Genomic DNA, 11,435 nt, shown 5'->3' on the forward strand with positions numbered 1-11,435 from the left:
GGACATTTCAAGTGGAGTAAAGTGGAGCACACCAATGAAGTCATTTTTTCTTGAAGGCAATTAGTGCAAATTAAATGATTTTATTAATTATTTTGAATGTTATTACTTATAAACAAAGAAAAATTAATATTAAATATTAGTATAATGTGACAGTAGCTGCAAACCATCAAAGGAAGTATAAGTTTAAATGTTATAGCTATTATAGAAAGAGGGAAGGATTTTATTGCTCTAATTTCAATTATTCATTATTTAGAAGTGTTGATTAAACATAAAAGTCGATTTAAGTTGGTTTTAATGGCTGTTTTGACTGAATTTCTTTGGTGTCCCACTTTATCCCACCATTTTTCAAAACCCCAAAATTTTTTGTTTTTGAAAAATAACTAAAAATACAATTTAAAATCAAAACTTTAAAAATCCGCAATTATAGAAAGTTAGTTTTTTTCGTTCTCTAGTGAAAACAACCATTGATTGTTTAAAATTTCAATTTTTTGACACTTATGGAGGCAAACAAAAACCCATCCCACTTTACCCTACCTTGCCCTAATAATTAAAAAATGAATAGTTTAAATGTTAAATAAACATTAATAATAAGTAAATATGAGGAATTTTGTAAATGTTTACAAAGTTCACTTAAAACATTATTGAGACTGATTATAAGAGAACTGATGTGTATTTTTCGACGAGATCTGTAAATCTTGCAGCAGATCTTGACAAATTCTGCCAGCAGGACGTTATGATCTACTTCCTCATTCTGCTCAAATCCTCTGAAAGATTCTGTAAGACACAAGAAACTTACACGTACCTGCTGCAAGAATTACAGAATTCTGTTTATAGACTGCAGCTAAAGGAAAAATCTGCTTCAAGTTCGATTTCTGCAGCAAGTATTTGCAAATAGTTCATTTGCATGTACATCTCACGAATCTTGCTGACAGACTATCAACCGATTGCCAGCAGGACCATATTGAGTATATATAATCTGTTGCACATTTGACTCAATTTTGCTGCATTTAACTGCACGCAGATTTTGCTTTGCAGAAAATGTGACTAGGGTTACAATATTAAATCATAATGAAATAAATTTATTTAAGACAAAAAGGAAACGTATTAAGTATGATGGAAGATAACCTCATGTGACTTATTTTGCTACGCATTGATAACGTAATAAAGTGTACGTTCGCATTAGTTCACAAGTTTACGAGCGCATACTGCACATGTCAATAGCTGAGTTCCGTAAAACGCATGTATTATTTTATTCTTGTTTAATGTTCGGTGACCAACAAGAACAAAATAATGCATCTTATATATATTTATATAAATATATACAAAATTATAGCTTATTACTGATTTTTACAAATCAATAGCATATGAAATAACTTTTCTATTATTTATTTAAATAAGAATACTTCCAGAAAAAAATCAATACTGTATAATTATTAAATTAAATATGAAAAAAGTTAATGATGAGCATCATGCACTTTACGAAACTCGATCATTGACAACACGAGAGTGCACTCACAAGCTTGCAAGCCAATTATGCAAACGAACACTCAATGCGTTATCAATGCGCATCCAGCAGAATAAGTTGCTCACCCAATCAGCAAAACAATAATGTGCGTTGTGCTCTCTACTCAATTCTCGTTTGACTCTGACCTTAAAGTCGGCATCAGTAGCTGTAATTTTGTCGTGCATATGTGTGTTACGATTAAAAAGTGTTCATAGAAGTTATATGTAACATATAATTTCTTACCCCACTCTAATTAGAATTTAACTTATAATAGAACTCAAACTTACATCTGCAGTTAAAATCCAGTTCCAGCAGTGTTCAATAAGTTTCTGGATTGTACAGTACATCTTCACCAGCTTTAAAAATATTGCATTAAAGCGCGGAAGAAACGTGAAGAAAAGAAAGTGTTTCTTAATAAAAATTAAAGTGACCTCTCTAATAGGTATTAAATTTGTTAATATTTATGAATTGTATTCAATTCAGGTATATTAACATAAACGTGTGCATATAATAATAATCATCATATTTCTATTGAGGATAACAAACTCTTTTTAAGATGTAAAAATGTTAATTTTTAAAATATTTGTACATTATAAATAAAAAGATACAACAACGCAATATTTTCAAAATTAAATAGATCAGTTAAATTTCTTAAATAATCACTTTTTTAATTGTTCTGATGTTAAATTCATAAAAATAGTATAAAAAAGTATTAATTTGTTGGCATTTTTTATATTGTTTTAAGTAGTTTTTCTTAATAAGTGATATATTATAATTATAACATTATAACAAGTAACAGGTTTTTATTCAATTTTTAATCAAGGAATATAATTAAAATATTCCAAAATGATTGGGTATACTTATATTTTAGCTGTCGTATACTAATGCTGCTTTGCACGACTAATTTTTGATTAATTATTTTTCAGAAAATAATTTTTTATAAAACTATCTATTTTAATTTTTATTTTATTTTATGACTAATAATCAATTTTATGAAATTTTCTGTTTTAATTATTGGATTGTTTAATATTATAAATTTAAAATAGTAAAAGCTAACTTGTAATTAATTTTTTCTAGATAATTTTCTACTCAAATACAAGCAGATACAATAAAATATATTTTTGTTGTAATTTAAATTAAGTTTCAATGCCAATAATAAGAAGAGTCACATTAAAGGAAGAAATGGAAAAAAATCCTGAATTAAAATTATCCGATATACAATCATTGAAAGAGTGGTGCGAGAAACAACCACATTTGCCAAAAATTGAAGACAGCTTTCTCGCCTTGTTTCTTCACAGCAATTATTATCAAATGGAACCAACGAAAAATACAATAGAGAATTATTACACGACCAGGACGCATGTATCAGAAATATTTTGTAATCGGGATCCGCTCGAGGAAAAGAAATTACGACAAGCTTTCAAAGTTACGTGAGTGATTTTATTAATATTAGTGATCGAATATATTATAATACTTGTATAACTTAAAGCAAAAGAATTTGATTTGACGCATTAGTGTATATAGTAAAGCCGTCGCGTCGTGTCGTACAAGAAACAACGTAATGATATGTGATAAATCATTTTTAAACTTCAGTTATATTTGTGTGTAGCAATTTTAACGTGTGTACCAGTGCGTACTAGTGCAATCCAATCAAAGCTGCTATTATTTATGTATATACACGGTGCCTCAAAATTATCTTTCCATAAGCTAATTTTTTGGAAATATTCTAACAAGGGAATACAATCAAGTGTTTTCCGTAGATTTTAATTTGAATATATTAAAATATAGACAAAAAGAGACATGTATTTTTTTATACGTGCTGATATAAGAGATGATGACTATAAGAGTTAGAAAAAAATGTTCTGAATAAAAGTTGAATGGTTTGAAAAATACCCTATAAAAGATAAAAAAATTTTTTTAATTAAAAAAATTTAAAAGAATTTTTTTATCACTATTATAAAGTTCTTTTCAAACTGTTCAACTTTCATTCAAAATATTTTTTTCTATTACTTATAGTTTCGACAATATTTTCTTTCGACAATATTTGCTTCAAAAGAGAAACACCAATTTTGTTCAAAAGGGGTGTTCATCCTCTTAAAATCAGTACGTATAAAAAAATACGTCTCTTATTTTTTTTCTATATTTTAACATATTCAAAACTCATTAAAATTGGAGGGGGAATTCAACGAAGCGTGATGTTAGAAAGAAATCATGTATTTATTTACTTGAGAACATAAGCCAGAATTAATAAGACCAAGTGAAGATACAGAGATAACTTGAAATAACACGTTGAATACACTAATGACGTAGATGCAGACGTAAGACTACTGGTTAACAAAACTAGAGCGAGACATGGAATTTTGCGGACGACGGACGTGACGATAGAGACGGTATTATACCTAACGGATGACGGATGGATGGGGGACACTTGATTATGTTTCTTTGTAAAACAAATATCTTAATAACAAAGTATCGAGATTTATAATATTTTTCAAATTATAAAACGATTAAATTGATCAATTGTTTAAAATTCATGCACTCAAGTATAGTACACTGCACAGTAGTAAAAGTGCCCTCCTACAGCACACTTTATTCTAAAGATATTTCAAAATGTCCAAGAAAAAGCTTCATAAGCGCTACAATTTTTAGAATATTATACAAATATTATTGTATTAAAAATTAAAATAATATTAAAATATTATTCCAAAAATATTATCCTAAGAATATAATATTTCTTAATATTGTTGGAATATTGTATTAATGTTACATGTCCGCTTTATATAATATTTGTAGTATATTATTGAAATATCCGAGAAGATAGAATAAAAGAGATAGAATATTATGAAAATGTTACATGAATATTATTGTAACGAAGCGCCTAGAAAGACGCTCCGTACGCGCGAACTATCATCGGCCAGTACAACTGTACTCAGTCGACCCCGGTACATCGACGCGCTCGCGCGCCGGACACATCGCGCAAACAAACGCAGGCTCGGCCAGTGTATGTACCCGATCTCGAATGGCGGGGATGCTGACCGCCGATAGGAGCCGACGTCTTCCCGAACGTCTCCGACATCTTGGGATTCGGGTATATAAGCCGGCCGATCGCGGCAGATATCGCTCTTTTCCGTTCCGATTTGTTTTCCCAGCGGAAGCCACCCAGATCGATCCAGCGCACTGAGTTTCTGCCAAGAGCTCTTGGCAACCGATCTGATCCGCTCATGCACCCGCTGATCCGAAGATTCAAGCGAACTTGGACTCCGCCAAGAGTTTTTGGCAACTAGCAAACTCCTTATCAACTTTCTGCCGCCAGCACTTCTCCACGTACGGGGGTACGGGGTTTCCATGCCTCCACCAAGCGCTCTTGGAGTGCAGAAGTGCCACCCACTGTCGAAACAGCAGTACTAATCGTCAATGCGTCAGACTACGCGAACCGACGGATTTGTACCCCGTGTCCCGTTCCGCCGCCGTTCCTGTGATCAGGCCTAGAAACTATCGTTCGACCGCAGCGCCACCCGGGCTATTGTTAAACGATCCGCCGAATTTGCTGTAAACACGAGCCGATTCCGAGAAGAGCGAACCCGCGCCAGATATCGCCGTCTTGTGCCGTTTCATTATCCGCGTCAGTAATCGTCGTACCAAAACTCAGTTCCGTTCGCGTGCAAGCGTCTATTATCCGTTACGTACCGTCTCTATCGTCACGTTGTCCGCTAAGCTCCATGTCTCGCTCTAGTCTTGGTAAAGGCTATAACACACACCTTCCATAACCGTAACCATGTAAGAATTATCCAATCACAGTCGAGAATTAAGAAATAAGAATCTGAATTCTCGACTGTGATTGGCTAATTCTTACGGTACGTCTTATGGTTACGGTTATGGAAGGTGTGTGTTATAAAATTAACCCGTAGTCTTACGTCCTCATCTCCGTCATTTTTGTATTCGACGTGTTATTTCAAGTTATCTCTGTATCTTTTTCCTCGGGGTCTTAATCATTCTGGCTTATGTTCTCAAGTAAATAAATACATGATTTCTTTCTAACATCACGTCTCCTTCAATTTCTTACAATCTCCTGCGTAATGCTCACAATATTATCCTATCTCTCTTCGCAAAACACACACTTCTATTCCCTTTTTTCCAACCAAAATTTGTTTACTCCATATTTACGCATCTCAAATTCACCACTATCTTAACCCCTTTTCCTCTTCTTATCTAAATTCTCTTTCTTCAGATACCGTGGACCCGAATCTCCATTTTTACTCTTATTTTTCTGTATTTATTATATCTTGATTCTATAATTCTATTCTCTTCCTTCTGTCTCTGAATATCTCTCTCTTTTAATTAATTCTGCCTCTACACTTTTTTTTACCTTATTCCAACCCTCTATAGCTTTCAGACTCCACCCATTTCTGTTATAATATTTTTGTCTCTCCTTTCTGTATAATTTCCCTCATTCATATTTTTCTTTCTCATTCCAGCAATTCTTTACTATCTTAGGAACGACTATCGTTCTTTCTCTACAGTATTGGATTGTTGACAAAAGACACGAAGGGATAGGATTTTTAATTCGTGAAAAATCCGCGGTTCTAGTTTTTTAGCATAATTTTTCTTTGGAATGCTATTTGCGTATTTTCTTATTCACAAGTGAAAGCGTGTATGTACACAGAGAAATATCTATTTGATAAAAAAATTGTATAACATTATATTTAAATTATTATTTTTCATTAAGGAACATTTTAGAAAGTGTGCGCACAACCGACAAACAAGTTCATTTTTAAATCTGCGCAGAAAATAAAGTAACTTCTACAAAACCTATAAGGTCACTACATCAGTCGCTGAACAATCAGCAGTAAATTACTGTTTCAGAAAAGTATTAAAAAAGTAAAACTTTAAAATAATAAATTGCAAATTAATTGTATTTTTTATAATCTAGTTTTTATAAAGATTTTATCAAAATATCATTTTTTTATTTAAACAAGTAATTATAAAAAAATTTCATAATTAAAAAATTTTATTTATATGTTCATTTGACTAGTTTAAATTTTAATTTGTTTATTGATTGATGCAGTGACCTAAATACGAGGTGTGTTCAAAAAGTATCGCGAATTTTGAATTTTTGCGGGTTACGTATATTCGAATTTCGATCTTTTTGTGGCGTTATGTTGGTACTCATGTCTCTCACTTATGCCGACAAGCTCGGCCATTTTGAATGTTCACTTAATTGTTGACAGCTGCTTTGCTTGCACGTGTTTTGGATCGTCTTCGATTTTTACCTATTCAAAAAAATGGATCAAAGAACCTGTATCAAATTTTGTGTGAAAAACGAAATTAAGTGCGCGGATGCATTCCGAATGTTGACTGTGGCATACGGAGAAGCTACCTTGGACCGAAGCAACGTTTATCGGTGGTACAAAATGTTCTCAGAAGGCCGAGAAGATGTGAACGACGAAGAGCGTGCCGGACGCCCGAGCACTTCAACAACAGACGAAAAAATTAATGAAGTGGAGAAAATGGTATTGGCCAATCGTCGAATCACCGTTAGAGAAGTTGCTGAGGACCTAAACATATCGATTGGCTCGTGCCATTCGATTTTTATCAATGATTTGGGCATGAGACGGGTCGCCGCGAAATTCGTACCAAACGCCCCTGCTCACACATCGTTGCTTGTGCGCGACTTTTTTGCCAAAAACAACACACTAATGATGCCGCAGCCACCGTATTCCCCAGATCTGGCCCCCTGTGACTTTTTCTTGTTCCCTAAACTGAAGAGGCCCATGAAAGGACGACGTTACGCTACGCTTGACGAGATAAAGACGGCATCGAAGGAGGAGCTGAACAAGATAAAAAAAAATGATTTTTTGAAGTGCTTCGAAGATTGGAAAAACCGTTGGCACAAGTGTATAATATCTCATGGGGATTACTTTGAAGGGGACAAAATAGATATTCATGAATAAATAAATAATTTTTGAAAAAACACAAAATTCGCGATACTTTTTGAACACACCTCGTACATTTATTAACGTTTAATTGTAGATTTTTAAGAGTAAAATGTACAATATTTTTGCTAATATTTTGATCTATACTAAATGAATTAATAAATTGAGATAAATTGATTTGATTTAAAAAGGACCAATTTTCCTCTAAATGGAGTAACGAAGGATGGCTACAAGATTATATATTCAACATTTCTGGATGGTGATTCTTCTCACTTTAACTACAATGACTACCTCAAATATGTCCATATGTTATACGATATATTTCTTCTGACGGATGGTACAAACAACGGTTATGTCATTGTCTTTGATGCTAGTAAAGTGTCTTTCGGTCATGTCGCGCGAACAAGTCCGTTGGCATCCAAGAAAAATTTTTATTACATCCAAGAGGCATCGCCAATACGTTTAAAGGGAATCCATGTTATAAACGTACTACCTGCCATGGAATTCTTCATGAATATTATCAAACCATTTATAAAGAAAGAACTGATAAACATGGTAAATATAACAAATTTATTAATTAAGTTTAATCCTTAAACGCAGAACATTCAGCGCCAACTTTAAACACAGTGCAAAGGTCTGACAGATCCATATAATTTTAAGAAATCATAACTTTTGTTCCAATTAATATTTTACAATAAATTTTTTAAAATTAAAATTAAAGTTTAAAAAATGTGATTAAATAAACTGTATTGCCGAAAAATGATTTATCGAAGTTATTTAGGAAAAACTATTAAACAAAAATAAAGATTTGTAAATTAATCTATTTTTTTAAATTAAATCATGTCTTCATAATAATCAACTTAAAGATTTTACAATACAGCGTTTTAAAGTTAAAGAGTATTACTTTTAAAAAAATATGGCATTATTATTCTTTTTAAAATTATTATTATTTAACAAGAAAAAGATGACAAAAAGACTTTACTTCCATTTAAATTTTAGTTAAGTTTTGATCAATGTCACGATCAATAGTGAAGACTTCAAACTTTTTCCCTTCTAATTTGAATCTTCTATCTCATTCCCTTAATACACAGCAAGCAATCAAAATTTTGTACAGGTTTTTCAATCTGAAAAACCAGTACTGTGTTTAAATAAATCATTTAGCAGTAATATCTGCATTTTTAAGAAATGCACTTATTGCAACAATATCAGACATAATATAACGCAACAATAAAATAATTTTGTAATGTCACAAACAATTATTTTTAAACAATAATAAACAATTCTGAACAATAAATTAGATTAAAATCAATAATATGAATAGCACAATTAACTTTAGTTTAAACTGTAAAATATATATTTGAAAAAATCACACTATTGATATAGCGATCTGACGAATAGCAATTTTGTTATTGCTAATTTTATAAGTTTTTACTTACAAAAAAAATATAAGTTTTTAATTATTTATTCTGAATACTTGCGAACAGGAGAAGAGGAAAAAAAATATTTTAATGTGAGGGTTAGCAAAAAATTCTTATACGAGATGCTTTTAAAGTTACCACCGTTATCTATATTTCAGAAGTTAAGAAAAACCGCGAAATATGTGTTTGTAAAAACAAAAAAATTATTTCAAAAAGTTTTAAGTTTTATTTAAAAAAATTTTTAAGCCAAAAATGTTTAAAATAATTTTTATAATAAAATTTTATGAAGTGTTTTTAAAATTTTCTTTTGTCGCACTTATTTGTGTATAAAATCTACGAAAATTCATTAATTAATGTGTTTTTATAAATAAAAGTGTCTTTTATGACATTAGTTTGTTCTGTGATCCGCTTGCTATTCCACAAACAGATCCTTTTTTGCCTCTTTAGTAAATTAGAAATTACATTCTATACAAATATCCGAGCTATTCTATATATGAGCTTCTATCTATATGTATAGCGTGATTGATAGAACTCTATGGTTAATAAACTGGCGTTGGTTGGTTAGAATTATGCCGCGTTAATATTTATTGAGATATTGCTAAAACAATATTCCACAACCTCCTCCTTTCCTCTATTACAAGATCTCACACATGTGGACTCTTGTATTCGTTAGATAACTGAGACCATCTAGGAATATGATTATTGCGATATCTCAAAATAATGTCCGTTAGACATCGTTGGGTACTGTGTGAGATTATATCAAATTTAAATTTTAACAATAAAAAATTGAGAAAAAAGGCTACTGAGAGTCAGTGCGGGTAGGTGCGAAATCACAACTATTAATATTATTATACAGTAAATATTTATTTATCTTAAATAAAAAAAGCGAACAAACGTTTTGATTCACTTTAGAATAATCCTCAGCATATTGATAATGGAATCTTGAAAAAAGTCTAGTCATTAAAATTTTAATTTTAATGATGGAAAACGGAACCATAGGTTACGTATAGAAATATTTCTATAGAAATTCGCGGCAGGAATGTTACTGTACCCTATTTACTATTCAGATAAATTGTTCTAAATTCATTTAACTCTTAATTCCAGATACATTTTCATTCATCGTTGGAAAACCTTTCTAAATACATACCGGTAGATGCGCTGCCGAATGAGATGGGTGGAAAAGGAGGTTTTACACGAGAATTAGCCGATATTCAAATAAAGCGACTCGAGGATTATCGTGAATGGTTCCTGCTGGATGAAGCAACCGGACGCGTTAACGAAGCGTTGAGAATTAGCACACCAAAAAAAGAGTCTTGTTGCATTAGTTAGAAGTTTAGCAGATTTAACCAGTACGTCTATTCAAAGTCGGACAAAACAAAAATTTTGTAGAAGTTATCAAATTATAAATAAAATTTAAACGTTTTGATTACATAATCTCGAATTATAATAAGATATCTCAAATTGTCTCAGATTGACAAAAACGATCCCACGGATACCTCAGTACATAGATATAGCATTTGGAATATTCTAATAGTGGAACATTTTTCATATATGTATATACTCCGCTGGCCACTTACCTATTTTACACACACAATGTCTAAAACTTTTATATGGGGCACATGTTGTAACAAGTCGGTTGTAGAAGCCGAAAATTAAACTATTTTTTAATCAACTTTTTCGTATTAAATTACAGCTAGCGAAATATGTTTTTGTTCCTGCTTTAATTGTGTCAAAGGATTTTGTGATCTGTAAAGCCAGTTAAAGAGATATGAGTGTCCAAAAATAAGCACGTATAGAGACCGGTCCAGCATCGCCTTAAGATGCTAATTCGGCTGATACTGCGAGATTGATTGACGACAATATTGACAGTACTTAAAACGATCTTGAATATAAGAAACGATTGTGAATACCTAACGATTGTGAATACCAGCCTATGAGATTCTAATACAAAAATGTATCAATAATCCTATAAAATATTTTTTTGACATTAGAATTTGATTCACACAGTTTGCATATCTCTATCTGACCTTGAAGTAATTAAACGTTCCTTTGTAGAAAAATACTAGTAGTATTTTGAGGCACTACCATTATATTACTGCACTGCGACATTGCAACATTATTACTCTCCTGCAGTGCAGTAGTGTTCAATAGTATTTTTCTACAAGGGTTCTAAATCCGCGGTTTACCTAAGTGCCGCACATTCGGCGTCGCAACATTTGCCATATGACTGAACTTAATCAGATCAACCGAGACGGCCTCCGTGCGATATACATACATCTCTGGCCGAATCACTGCGCAATAGATATGAAATCTTAATTTTGCGAAGCTCAATAAAATGTCCAATACAAACATTAGTGATGACGACACGCAAGATAAAAAAATCTTAATGCAGAAGAGTCAGATGTTATGAAATTTCTAGTTGGTGTTTTAAAAGACAAAAATTTTAGTTCAGAGACCTGTTTCGGTCTCTCGACTAAAAGACAGAACACTATGATTGAAGTTTTTATTAGGTATACTTGGTAACGACGGCAGTGAGGCAGTATTTAAGCGTTTAACAAGTATTGAATTTTTAACGTTTTT

General features: G+C 31.9%; 1 protein-coding gene across 4 annotated transcripts; it reads left to right on the forward strand.

The window, feature by feature from the left end:
* The first annotated feature begins 1,210 nt into the window (after positions 1–1,210).
* Positions 1,211–10,289, forward strand: LOC105202548 (alpha-tocopherol transfer protein-like). 4 transcript variants are annotated; one of them, XM_039448729.1, is made up of 5 exons: positions 1,211–1,225; positions 1,779–1,946; positions 2,582–2,934; positions 7,629–7,992; positions 9,960–10,289. In XM_039448729.1, the coding sequence occupies exons 3-5, from the start codon at positions 2,651–2,653 to the stop codon at positions 10,182–10,184; spliced, it is 873 nt and encodes a 290-aa protein (XP_039304663.1). In that variant the 5' UTR covers positions 1,211–1,225; positions 1,779–1,946; positions 2,582–2,650; the 3' UTR covers positions 10,185–10,289. The 4 variants fall into 4 exon arrangements, with proteins under 4 accessions (XP_039304663.1, XP_039304665.1, XP_039304662.1 ...); XM_039448728.1 differs by lacking the exon at positions 1,211–1,225 and adding an exon at positions 1,256–1,610; XM_039448730.1 differs by lacking the exon at positions 1,211–1,225 and adding an exon at positions 1,256–1,610 and having other exon boundaries at positions 1,800–1,946.
* Positions 10,290–11,435: the final 1,146 nt, after the last annotated feature.

The sequence above is a fragment of the Solenopsis invicta genome, chromosome 4, assembly GCF_016802725.1.
Source record: "Solenopsis invicta isolate M01_SB chromosome 4, UNIL_Sinv_3.0, whole genome shotgun sequence".
Taxonomy (NCBI): domain Eukaryota; kingdom Metazoa; phylum Arthropoda; class Insecta; order Hymenoptera; family Formicidae; genus Solenopsis; species Solenopsis invicta.